This window comes from Triturus cristatus, chromosome 3_1, assembly GCF_964204655.1.
Source record: "Triturus cristatus chromosome 3_1, aTriCri1.1, whole genome shotgun sequence".
In the NCBI taxonomy this organism is placed as follows: Eukaryota; Metazoa; Chordata; class Amphibia; order Caudata; family Salamandridae; genus Triturus; species Triturus cristatus.
Window position 1 is genome coordinate 574,066,671 of NC_140583.1, and position 14,096 is coordinate 574,080,766.

Sequence of the window (14,096 nt, forward strand, 5' to 3'; positions counted from 1 at the left end):
CTCTTTTCTTTATTTGGATGTGCATTGACGGCCAACGGTGCAGTCGGGACGCCTCACCTTTCTTTCAACTTTCGACAGTAAATGCCTGAGCACCCCATTCGGAGCACTGTTATTTCCCACCAATATTAAAAGGATCCGAAGATGATGCGAGACGATGACAAACCAGAGGGAGAGGGCTCGGTCCGTAGCAATGCCTCAAGGTACGGATTTTTTTAATTACTTTTTCTAAAAAGGGTGTTTGTATGTGAACAAGTTTACATACAGTCACACACACAGTAAGTGATAGGTAAAACATTTAGTATTGCATTTTTTTCTGACTCTTACAGTGGATGACCTTGAGCGATGCCACTCCCTATTTTACCAAATTCTCAAAGTTTGAGTGGGTTTCAGGCGTTTAGAGTGTTTTAAAACATTTTTAAATTTGTTAATACATCGGTAATTTAAATATGCAATTACCTACTTTCTGAACACTATGCTTTTGCGTATGTGACCTTATTTTGGACACCACTGCATTGCACCATTTGACAGTCAAAGCAGACGTTACTATTTTAAGTGTGTTTTAAGCTTTTAAATTGACCCACTAAAAGAAACCTTGTACATCTGCTTTAACTTAGAAAGTTGTAGTTGATGTCTATATCGTTTCAGCTTTAAATACCACATGCGTGCACGTTGCTGCCAAGTACCTAAATCGAAAGTTGAAGTAAATGTATTTTTTGTTTTATTTATTTTTTACACCCTTTTTTTTGTTACCAACTGTAACGAATAACTTCCGGAGCATCGTGCTATCCGGCATGCAGTGCTTCGACGCCTTGGTCAGTTGTAGTATAAGCACTATATAAATGCAATTACAATTTATACCCTGCTGATATTTTAAAGGGTAGGATTCAGTGGTTTTGCAAGGAGAGTAGCTGCCACTTGGAGCCAGAACTTGTTGCATTAAGACATTGCTGGAGTGGGTTTTTATTTAATCTAAAGCAATTATTTGAATTTACCCACCTATGCTGGCAAAGATACCGACTAGCCTCGTATTGGAAATACCCATTTCTATTGAATAATGTAAAGCTTCCAAAGAGTATTTTTGTTGTTTTAAATCTTTACTAAGAGTGGTGAAGAGACAAGTTGCAAATTATTTTGGCAATTTTCAGGAACTACGGGCTCAACTTGATGCCCCTGCAAGGGTTCAAACTAGTTTGCTCTCTTATTTTCACTGGTGTGACACTCATTTCTGCGTACCTGGTAACAATCTTCAAGCTGTGTTTGATGTATTCGATTTGCTTGACATTGCACATTTCATGTATAAAGGGCTAGTAAGTAAACGTGCCTCGAAACTTAAATACCATTAACTTTTTAACCACTCCAATTAAAACACCACTATTAATTATGTACATGGAATGTCTGTACAGTGGGACTAATATTGGTATCAATAACTTTTTCATATTTGTGTAAATAGTTAATTAAGAGGAATCTGAAGTAATAACTTGTTTCTTTGTGTGCATGCAGCAACAGCATAACGTAAATGATTCTCCACCTTCCAGTTGTCTTGCTTGGTAACATTCAGGTCAAGCCTTTTCCACAAGTTGGAAATTAGCTTTTGGGCTGTTGTATATAGATAGCTATGTAGATGCCCACAAAGTATGTGCACAACAAATCTGTTTGAAACATGCGTTCCTTATGAGCCTTTTCGTTTCTATAGTTTTTATTGGCTGTACGGCCGTACTATATCTTTTGCACTCCTATGGTTCTTTCAAAACGCTTTTAACTTTTTTATAAGTATTCTTTCTAAGTGTGGAGATTGACCAGACTTCCTTAGCCAGCAAGCATTAACTCTTGAACTGCTTCTTCCTCTTATAGCTTTATTTGGGTAACTATTGTTTGGTATTTGGTAGATTAATTACACCAATTTTATCTGTATAATTGAGTCGTTCTGCCAGTCTACTTCCTCCATGTACTAACTAGTGAATGCTCCTTTTTGTTATGTTTCTATACAAAGGCAAAACTTGTGAGTTACTGCGACAGTTTGCAAATTTTTTTTTTTATAAAAGGTTTGTTTTTTGGCACTGATATCGTGCCCAACACCTACGATGTGTGGGATTGGTAAATCAGTCATGAACTGAAAACTTGGGCCCTTGTTTATATGGAGGTCAGCCCTAGCTAAGGGGTAGAATTGGAAATTACTAGGTGGTTGAGTAATCTGGGTCGCAACCCTTTAGTACACCAAGTTGGTTTGGTGTAGGATGCAGGTACCCATCTTTATCTACATTTGATCCATATTTTTTCAGGCGGTTCATGATGGTTGATTGTTTTGTAACTGGATGATAACACCTTTATTTGCAGTAGTGACCATTTGTTTGCTGAGTAATGTAAAACAAGCATTGGTACAGATTCTGTGTATATAATATATTCAATAGGGCCTTGCTTTACACCGTTGTAAAAGACTTGGTGCAGCTATCTTACAATACTGTACGTTTACAAAAGTCCTTGTTATGTAAAGGGTGCACAATATGAAACTTAGCCCTTCTCACTCACAACCTTAACCCTACACGCTATGCCCTATCTATGTGTGTTCCAGGAACTCCCGAAAATCCACCCTTGTGCAGGGAACTCCTAAGCAAACATCATCCAAACATTGAGGATTAATGAATGACCTTGTTTGTATATTGCCTATATGAACTGAGTTGCTTCAAGGCACTTGACCAAAGGAGTGGATTAAAAGAAAAACCAGCCATTAGGTAATTTAAAATGTGCGATCTAGCTTCTTTGTAGTTTAGTTTATGTACCAAACAGGAAGCAGTAATTTGTTTGACAAGGAAGTAATTATTTCAATGCCTGGTTCCGTGAGACATTATTTTGAGGAAAAAATGTAGATTCACAAAAAAAAAATTGAGCCTATAGAAGCTATATAAATCTCAGACCATGTTTCTTAGATATCGCCCATTAATTATTAAGGAAGCAATGCTGCGTTTAACAATAAAAAAAAAAAAGTTAGTTCTCTGTTGGAGGCAGATTTATGTGGTGAGTTTCAGAATGAATCCTGTCTTATTTTCTTTGCATTGACAATGTGTGGTTGTTCTGGATTGCTGGAACTGGGAAGAACACATTTTTCCGTTAATAAATTAGATAACACACCTTAGTCACAAACTGTTAGTTGCAGACTTGTATTGATCTGGAAAAAGAGTACCCCCATGCCTCCCCGATAGACCCAGTTTTGCAATCCTCTGTGCTGTATTTTCTTCTTTTTCACAGTACTTGATTATTGCCTCGAATATGGCAGCCATTTTGTGAAATTGATCACAAGCAAATGGCTTTATGCTGTCAAGAATAAACTTCTCCTTTATTCTGCCAATTTGAGCATTTTCGTTGAAAGGCTTGCTTATTTTGTTAGTATTTCCTGTACACTAAATAGGTTTAACCAACTGTTCAAGTTTTAAAGCCCGTTAAGTTACACAATGTTTTTTATTTTGTGTTGCTTAGTCTGCTGCAGACTGCATGCAGTTGCGTGTAATGAGAATCACCAGGAAGTGCTCACAGGAAGTTCAAAGGACAGAGTCTCTCTCTCTCTCTGGTTTTTTTTTTTTTTGTTTTGTTGCTGAGACGGGATTGGCTGCTAGCTCTCATGGCAACTGGAGATCCTGCCTCATGAGTCATCACTAGAAGCAGAGCTCAGGCGTGGTGACGTGGACAGAAGTCTGCTTGTCAAAGCCCTCCCCATCTCCTCCTAGTCTGCTGTGCCAGCTAGAGAAAACGCATTTGTAGGCCGTTACTATACTCTTTATTCACCACCCAAAGGCCTTAGCGCTGTTTTTTTGTGCCGTATTTATTAACACAGGATATGCTTCCTTGTCTTTCTAGCCTAGCTAAACGAGATTGGATTTTTTAAGTCATCGGTTGCTATTGATGCGACTTCCTTGTCAAGAAGGGCGCTATTAAAGTGGAGGTCATCTCGAAGATCCAAAGGCAGGGAATCTGCCTTGTGGCACCAGAGGGAATCCTTATTTTTATTTTACAGTTCACACTGCTGGAGAAGATCTCTGCAAGCAGCCAGTGGCAATGTTGTAGTTTTTGGATAAATATGATCAGTGTGCATGCATGGCAGGCACGCTGACATCATTACTGTGAAAGTAAACTTGACCCCTCCAAGCACCCATTGTCAGTAGTCGGTGGGTCCCTGCTTGGGTATCAGCCTTACAGCTGAGATGCACACCAATAAAAACTATTTATTATAAGGTTGGAGCGCATAAGAGCATGTGCTAATGCAAAGGTCTTGCTTGTGAGACACTGATAACAAAACGCTGGGAGCCCGCCCGTTGCTTACCATTTGTTGGCTTGCGTGGCACTCCTCTTTACAGCCATATAATTCGCCCAGGCATGCCTAACAACAGTTCCGTTTCTTTCTGTGGAGCAGGGACCAGGCGCTGATTGAGCCAACTTAATCAGTACCAGTCTGCTGTTCAGACGTGATTGAGGTACTATTTTTGTTCTGTATAAAATTTTGGTGCCCTGCAAACAGAAGGCATATGACTGGCAAAAATGTGCCCAGAAGGACAAACAAAATCGCAAAGATTTATTTTCTAGAGTTTAATTTCTTTATTTTTGTCAAGTCTTCTTTTCTCACTTTGCACTCCGGTTTTTTTTTTTTTTTCTTTTTTCACCTGGGCGTCTGTTCTCAAAAGATGAGGATTATTTTTTTGAAAAGCGACTTAATTTGTTTCTTGTGTGTAATTTCTGAAATGATGCTTTAATACATAATCGTGCAGTACACTCCAATATTCCCCACTCCATGCCATCTGCCTCACCTAATCCATTCCACCCAATCAAATCCAATCCATCCCAGCCCACTCTACTCACCCAATCCATCAAACACCAGTCCTCCCAACCTACCTCACTCCAATCTGCCCCGCTCCAATTTGTCCGCCCCAATACGAAATGGGCTGCCCCACTCAATTTCAAAACGGGCTGCCCCACTCTACTTCAATCCATTCCATTCCACTCTATCTCAATCCAATACCCCACACCCCAATTTAGTCCACCCACTCTATCCAATCCATCCAGCCCATCACACTCCAGTGCATTCTAACCCACTCCATTCTATCCCACTCCCTTCCACCCCCTCTAGTCCAGTCCACTTCCTTAATCCACTCAGATCTGATCCATGCCACTCTGCGGCACTCCACTCTGTGACACACTCTGCCTCTGAACTCTACTCCCCTCTTCAACTCTACCACCTGTACTCCATGACACTTGACACCACTATCTTTTAGCTATGCTGAACAGCAGCCATACTAATGTACAACTTGGCAAAAAGACATTGCCAATAGGTGTTGTATAGGCATGACCAATTGGCTTTTCCAGTGCTTGTTTTAGGGTAGGGGAACAACCCTCTAGGCAGCGGGCCTTTGTTCCACCACCATGTGCAGTCTTTCTGCCACCCACCCCCAGAAGGGAATGGGGATGATTACCCTGATCTGAAATTGGCGGGGACAGATAGCTCATTAGCTACCAGGAGGTGGGAAAAAAAGTTAGGCAGCTCACCCTGACATGGGTGGCCGCACCCTGCCCCAGAACCGGATAAGATGGGATTTCTGCCCCCGGGGAAGGACAGGGGCGGGGAAAAGAAAGTGCAAAGCAAACTAAAAAACAGGTTTTTAAAAGGACACCTTAACAAACAAAAGAATTGGAATGCCCACCCTGGCTTGCGACCATAGCCTTAACTTAAAAGGAGGATTGGTTATTTCGGCTCCCCACCAAGAGGCAGATGGGAGGTTTGCCTGTATTGGGACATTGCTCATAATCTGCCAAAGTATCAAAATGCAGTGATCGTTTTCTGGATGCTTAATTTAGGCAAATCCTTTTGTAAACTTTACTGTCTCCCCCAATGGGGGCGCTCCCACAAAGGCTAATGTGTCAAGACATGTCAGTTATATTGAATGAGGAAGCCTCACCTACATTTTGTGGTATATTTAATCCATGACGACCTCACCACATCCTGGTAGGATGGTACTGATCCAGCGTGGTCCCAATAATTTGGACACGGACGAACACTCGGTTATTTCTTTTACTTTGGCCCATACAAATACACCCAAGTCCCTGTGGCGCTGGTGTCAAGTTTATACATTTCTTACCACTTCATATTCATTAGAGCTAATTTTAGACAGTTCATGTTCTACACAATAAAACCTTGTTCAAATTTTCATCTTCTTGGTCGATGGACCAATTAGTTGAAAAATTGAAGGCAACAGTTACTCAAATGATAAACCGACAAAAATAATCAGACTTCTTTCACACAGAAATTTCCCTAAACATAATACCGACAGCCCTACCTACTTTAAGTATTATCACAACAGACAAAGTACTTCTGCAGTGTGGTTTCTTTACCACACACTTCCAATTTCTTCCCGGGATTCCTCTGGCACCTCTTGTACCTGTACTTCTGGACAACATATAAACGAAGACACTAATTCTGTACTTTAATACATATAGTGAATATTCAATAACCCTTACCTAATTAATCAATAATTAAACCATAACTCTGCTACCAAGAAAACTGATCCAGCACGGACCCAATAGTTTGGACAGGGACGAACACTCAATTATTTCATTTTTTTTGGCCCATACACCCAAGTCCCTGTGGTGCTGGTGTCAAGTTTACAAATTTCTTACCACTGCATATTCAATAGAGCTCATTTTAGACAGTACATATTCTACACAATAAAACCTTGTTCAAATTTTCATCTTGGTCGATGGACCAATTATTTGAAAAATTAAAGGCAAGTTACTCAAATAATAAACGGAGAAAAATAATCACTCATTGTTTGTAATTTGTTAAATGTATCTAAACCCATATGCATTAGTCTTTAAATTTACCTCATGAGAGAAAATGCACTCAAAAACCGTCAACAAATAATTAATCTCAAGTTAACATAAGTTGCATGAGTGGATAGATGTAGAGACATCAGACGTGCATAAATCCAATCTTGATATGGGAAAGATAGATGAAGAGACAAAAGAACATGGATATATAAAATATACCAACACAAAGAATGAGGAAAACCACCACCCAGGCCTAGGTAGCGGTCCCCCAGGAAAAGAGTCTGGATCAAAGACTCTAAGATCAGGATAATGATAGGACTGGAACAGCTAGGCCTCTCTGCAACCCTGACAATCAGCAGTGCACCCTTTCTCTCCTCACGCCTAATGCAGCAGCCGTGTCTGCCGCCCTCGAAAATAAATGAAAGTGTCCTCATGTAATGCAACTGGTGCTATGTAGAGCGCTCTGATACCCGATTCGGGTCAAGTTCGCGCTATATAGAAATGAAAAAAAATAAAGCGCCCCTAAATCACCCATTCTTTATAATCTTACCAATACAGATTCCATCCCACTAAAGATGCTAAAACACCCTTTCTAGCTACGGGATTGGTCAAAACGTGGGGCGGATTATCACCCTATCATTGTCATGCTTTGACTACCCCATTGTCAGATTTTTCTTTCCTACTTTTCCAGTATGCATCCCTATTCTCTCATGAGGTGAAAGTATCGAATTAAGAACAATTTTAAATACAGTTAACATTTTGTGGATTTTCACACAGTCAGTGGAGTTGGCTGCATGTCAAACATGTCCTTCACCGTGCCATGCTCTTTCAGCTTGTTCAGCATTTTGGCCACACAGTCGCGTGGTTTGTGCGCGCTGCAAGTTTCACTCGTCCCAGTTCGGCTAACTTAACCCAAAATGGAGATACGTCCATTTCCTAAAAGAACGTTAAGCAGACATTTATTAATAATGGATAATTGAATCTTCACTGTTAACCACCCACCTTAACTCTAGTCCATGTTAACAGTTATCCTAGCATAAGCAGGAAGCAGCATTAATAATTCTAACTAAGCAACACACATCATGCCCTTTTACTACATATACTCAATATGCCATGCAATACATTCATAACACGTTCTACACACACTAATATTACAGATCTAGTTATTTACGTATTGTTGGGATTCATTCTATGCATTTTACAAAGCAAATTCCCCATGTGATGTGTAGCTGCATATTAACACTACTTACTGCTTAAAATTAGTACGTATTACAGGGGTACTTGATTGAAGCGGGTTTCTTTTTGCGAATCCCTGCTCCATCAATTCCCCCCTCGGATGGCTTTTGAAGCCATCATAAATACTCACCATACTGAGTGCCACCTTTCAATTTATCTCTCTCTCCTTTCATGGCACTCTCATTTAGTCTTTTCTTTATCATAATAGTCTTCATTTATCTCTACTAGTTCGATTTCATATCTTTTTCTCTTTATTTCTCTCTTTATAGGGCGAGCCAGCGCATGCGCAGGTCTGGCGAGACAATTGGTGAGTGGGCTTCAGAAATCCAACCACAAGCTTTTGCTTGTGGCCTAAAGGTTGCGGTTACGTGCGCGGGCACAGCCGCCATCTGGCTTTCCTCTCACTCGCGGGCACCCTTGCTCTTGCAGGAGGCTGCAGCTGCTTTCACTTTTGCTGCCACCGCACGCACCACTCGCTTGTTTTTTAAAATTTCCTTTTAGCGCGCGCACACAACTCCCAGGCTGTGCTTTCACCTGATATTGTCCGATTACATTAGGCCACACCTGCTTGCCTGTCGCGCATAATTATAGCGCAAACTTGAACCAAGGGCATTATAGCGCTTCACACGGAAATCAGCTCCCCTTACACAACAGTTTTTAAGCACAGTGTAACAAAGCGATTTGCACGGAATCACAAGATGCTGCGCCTGAGCAGAGTCTAACCTAGTTACCCAGTTCCAACATCCTCAGCCCTAGCCGCAACGGGTGTGATATTAGATTTGTCATAAGAAGCACTTCCTGAGCTGTGAATAAGTGGTGCTTTCACCTGATATTGTCCGATTACATTAGGCCATACCCGCTTGCCTGTCCCGCATAATTAAAGTGCAAACTTGAACCAAGGGCATTATAGCGCTTCACACGGAAATCAGCTCCTCTTACACAACTTTTTAAGCACAGTATAACAAACTCAGTGCCACCACAGCCTCACTCAGTGCCACCACAGCCTCACTCAGTGTCACCACAGCCTCGCTCTGCGCCGCCACTGCCTCGCTCTGTGCCGCCGCCACTGCCTCGCTCAGCAAGACCTGAGTATCACTCAGCATCTTCTCTGCACCAGTCACCACCACATCATCAGTCAGCAAGACCTCAGCCTGTTCTCTGAATCTGGCACCTGTTGATTCTTCCCTAGCGTCTGGCCGCTGCTAGTGTTATAATACAGGTACTAGTTCCCAACCTTCACCCTCCGATTGTTTATGCCCCCTCAAACAAAAGCTTTAACAAACAACCATTGGAATAGGCAGAAACAAGTTGCAAGCATTGCAAGAACAAAAGAAAACAGATAATTTTTTATTGTTAATACTTTTTTAATATGGTCGTTCAGTTGTACATCTTGCCTTCTTGGTAATATATGTGGTAACAAAATGCTTCTGACACTTTTTATTAAAACTTTTCAGCAAACTGCACAGCAGCCACACTTCTCTGCCAATGTCTTTAAGATGTGCTGTAAAGACAATAGCTCTGGCTAAACACTTAAAAGGCCCCAAAGGCGAGACCTATTGGCTATGCCAATGCTTGTTGTTCTTTTTATCCGATAACCTATTTCTTCTTCTCGTGCACTTAAAACATTTATACGCTATTATTAAAACTATTATTGCTATTGAAAATACTGGCATCGCTATATTTCCCAAAATACTTTTCCAAAACATTGAAAACCAATTTCTCACAGCTGTAATACTCTTACTAACTTTTTTACAAGCACCTTCAACTTCCAGTTGGGTTAAATCTTTATGTAACTCAGTAATGTTTCTAATATATCCTTCTATCTCTTTACCTTTATCAGGGATATAGGTAGAACAGTGTTGAATTTTCAACGTTCCACAGACTCCACCCTCTTTTGCCTAAATAATGTCCGAGGGCAAGTCTATTTTGTAAAACCATTTATCTTATTGCCACTATTTCGGTATCGCTCATTATAAATCCACCAGCAGTATCTGTTGATAAACGATGAACCACTGTAGACCATTTTCAAATTTTATGTGAATTAAGGACTACCCCAACTGAGGGTATTAGTGCTGAAAATAAATTGCCTACTATTTCAGAAAAACGTGCTCTCCTTTTACGTGTAAATCCTTGCTTTATTTCATTGACACTTTGATCTCTTTGGTCGATAAGATAAACTTTTGGTAAGACAATCCCAAAGTAACAACTCCCATACCAGTGGGCAGGTAACCTGTAATAGGCTTTCCTTCCACATACATCATATATCTTAGGGAAAACAGGATCAGTTCCACCCTTTAATCCCCAACCTCCAGAAATTTGGAAAGTATGCTCACATCCACTCGTGCCTATAAAATAATTGTTGTAGTTTAGTCTTTGCTCTCAACAAACAAAACTTTCCTTTCTGTGACCAGTCCAGAGACATTGCAGCATAAGTTTCACTCTTTTCATATTTTCCCTCACTAAATGCCCAAGGTGGTTCTTGTGTTTTTCTGCTTAGCAGCTTTCTTCTGAAAACTTTCTATCCAAAAACAATATTTCTTCATAATGCAATCCGCAAGTTATATTATTATGAGCATAGTCTAGATCTAGACTGGCTTAGTAATATGGAAACATTCACCCATATAACGTGCATGTTTCCCACTTTCTACCTTGTTTAGTTCTCGTATAAAAGGAACTTTAGAAAATACTAAGTCTACATCGGTATATTGATACTAAAACTTACCTTCCATGTAAAATAGACTACTAAGTACACTACATGAAACGGCATATGTTAAAGACAGATGATGGTAGGTTTATACCCTCCGAGACGGTCAATGGTCATTTCATGCAGACATAGCAATCGCTCACATTCATGGTTTTGGTATACTCGTACAACAGTTTAGTAAACACATTCAAACTGTTAACCGCGGCGTAAAATCCGCCGCGGTGCGGGTAAATTCTTGTGCGGGCAGGGCCCTGTCGGCCAACGGACGTGCGCAGCACTACGGAGGTAGTGCTCGCGACTGCCATTGGCCGGGCGCATCGAACTGGTTAAAGAAAAATCATTATTTGATTCATCATGATGAAAAATACTTCCATCTAATTGTTTTTCATTAGTTTTCGTTATCCTTTTAGGAACATCTTTCATTAGACATCATTAGTCTAATTCCCATTTGTATTCTCATTAAAAATTGGTATGATGACAATTAATAAGATCCACAGGAATGTTAGTTGAAAGACATTACATAAACAAAATTAAATCTACGTTTTAGATTTTGGTTGTCCAGTCACTTAAGTTTCCTGCCATTTTAGTGTTCTACAAAAATTTGAAAAATACTAACAACCACGTGATGTTAAGGTCTTAAGAGGAATCTAAATGAACCTTTATCTAAAGAAAAATATACTTTAAAAAAAGGTGGTTTAATCCTATACCTAATGACGTTTGTCTTTACTTTCCTTGGCAAATTCCAAGTTCATAGATGTCTTGAACTGACAATTTTTTTTCTTCACCTTAGATTGTAGCACTTCTTGTTAAGGTGGTCTTAATTTGTTCTCATCTTCTTTTTCAGTATCGCTGCTCCCGTGTTCCTCACTTAGGCCTAGACTTTCAAATTCCTCGTATTACATAGGTCCATTCAGGGGCTTTGTATTTTCTGCAGGGAACTCTAGTTCTTTTCGACCGTTGTATTTTGTTTTCAACTAGATCTGCCTTGTTGCTTTGTTCTGGTTGTCTTCTTAATCTTCTGTGTTTTATTCTTCTTGCCCCACTTGGCCAACAATCTCCCTTTCTATGTTTCTTTGCCTGCCCTATCCTATCACCTTCTGTGTTCTGTTCACCATTTCTCTTATTTTGTTTTTTTATCTGTTTTTCTTGGTTTTCAGTCAGTCTCTGTAGGTTCAGTGCTTGTTTCGGTCTCACTATCTATTTCTCCTAATTCTTTTGAGAGCTTATTTTCTTCTGAAATGGTCTTTGGAACCTCAGCTGTTTCTTCCTGTTTCAACAGCCATTTCACCTTCTCCTGGTTCAATAGCAGCCTCACCTTCTTCTGACTCAACAGCAGCCTTTTCTTTCCCAGTATCTGGTGCCCATTCTATTCTACTTGTGCTTGGCTGTTCATTGTCAAAATGTTCATCGGAATCTGTCACTCCAGACTCTTCAGCTTCTGACACTTCAGCTACTGGTTGTATGTTTCTGTTACTCAGTTGCTGTTCTTCAGGTCTTTCGATTGGACTTGTGACTAAACGGGAATGGCTTGCATGAATCCAATTTGGCAAACCGAGACACTTTACTGCTGTGGGCGTTACCAATATGATCTGGTAAGGGCTGCTCCAGTGGGGTTCTAGACGCATCTTCATGGGCTTCTTCACTAGGACCCACTCTCCAGGATTCGGGTCGTGTGCTTGAACCCGCTGATTCGGTGTGGCATCTCCTCCAACCTGGCGATACACAGAACGCACCAGGTCAGCCATTCCTCTACAATAGTCCAGTACACGATCATCAGATAGGTTCATCAATTTATTTGCAGGTATGTATGCCTGTCTCATTGCTCTTCCTATCAGCACCTCGTGGGGACTTAATCCAGTCTTTTTGTCATGTACACGTCTGAGACTCCTCCATACCAAGGGCAAAGCATCCGGCCACTTCAGTGTTGTGGATGCACACACCTTCCCTAATCTTGACTTTATCGTGCCATTAATTTGTTCCACAATACCAGATTCCTCTGGTCTTTAGGCACAATGCAATTTCTGTTCAATTTGTAAAACAGCACAGATCATTAGAATTATTTTATTAAAATGCAATCCTCTATCTGATTCCAAAGTGACTGGAAAACCGAATCTTGGGATTAGTTCTCTCAACAACAACTTTGCTACAGTAAGATTGTTATTCCTTCTTGTTGGCACGATTATACCCAAGGAGAAAACTATGACCAAGACATACTTTAGTCCGTTACATGGTGGGAGCTTAATAAAATCTATTTGTAGTCTGGTGAAAGGTCCTCCTGCTCTCCCAATTACACCCCAACTTACTACTGTCTTCCTTCCTGGATTTTCTTTCTGACAGATAAAACACCATCGGCACAAACCTTCAGCAATCAGTCTTAATTTGGGATTGTACCAGGACTGCTTGAACATTCTTACCATGGCATCGTGTACAATGTGCGCATGTCCATGGTACATCCTGGTCATGTGAGAAAGCAATGAATCTGGCAATACTGGTCTTTCGTCATAGTATACCCAGATCTCTTCATCATTTTCCTACAACCTGCTCTCTTCCATTCTTCCTTCTCTTTATCACTACTTTTTTCCTGCATTAGTCTCAACTCGTCCCAACTCCCAAATGTGTTGGTGAACATAAGGTGGCATTCATTATTTCCTCTTTCTATCGATCTATTTATGGCCAGGGTATTTTGAGTACAGTAACGCGCCAATTGATCTGTGTATCTGTTACCCCTGGTCCCAATATCGCCTCCGGATTGATGTGCAGCACATTTTACAACTGCCACTCTTTTTGGTAACTGCAAAGCTTCCAATAATTCCTTGACAGTTTTCCCATTCCGAATTGTTGAGCCAGAGGAGGTCATAAGTCCTCTGTGCATCCATAATTGACCAGAAGTCATGTACAACTCCAAAGCCATACTGACTGTCGGTGAAAATCGTTATTTTTAGACATTATGCCTATTTACGAGCTCTGGTGAGAGCGACCAGCTCTGCATCTTGTGCAGAATTTATGCTATTTAGACATGAGGCTTCCAGGGCTCCAGTCAAGGTACAGACCGCATAACCAGCACACAATTCACCCTTTGCATTCCTCATAAATGATCCGTCTACAAACAATTCACAATCCGATTCTTCCAGTGGTTCATCTGAAATGTCTGGGCGGGGCTTAGTGCAAAGCTCTGTCGCTTCCAAACAATCCTGTTCTGCTTCTTCTCTCACCTCTTCACATCTTGAATTTGGTAATGTGGCAGGGTTCACAGTAGTGCATTTTGCTACAGTCCCATTTTCAGCACCTCGGATCACTCTCCTATTTAGTCAGCTGACTATTTGTCATATGTTGAGTCAGAGTACCAGTT

At 40.7% G+C, this 14,096-nt stretch overlaps 1 protein-coding gene across 2 annotated transcripts in view; it reads left to right on the forward strand.

Annotated features, from left to right (window-relative positions):
- Positions 1-14,096, forward strand: part of CHD2 (chromodomain helicase DNA binding protein 2) — a 1,941,047-nt gene continuing 1,926,951 nt past the window's right edge. For both annotated transcript variants that reach the window (XM_085644496.1, XM_085644497.1), the window contains exon 1: positions 1-200. In XM_085644496.1, the coding sequence (XP_085500622.1) occupies positions 142-200 (59 nt within the window). In that variant the 5' untranslated portion in view covers positions 1-141. The remainder of the gene's footprint in view (positions 201-14,096) is intronic.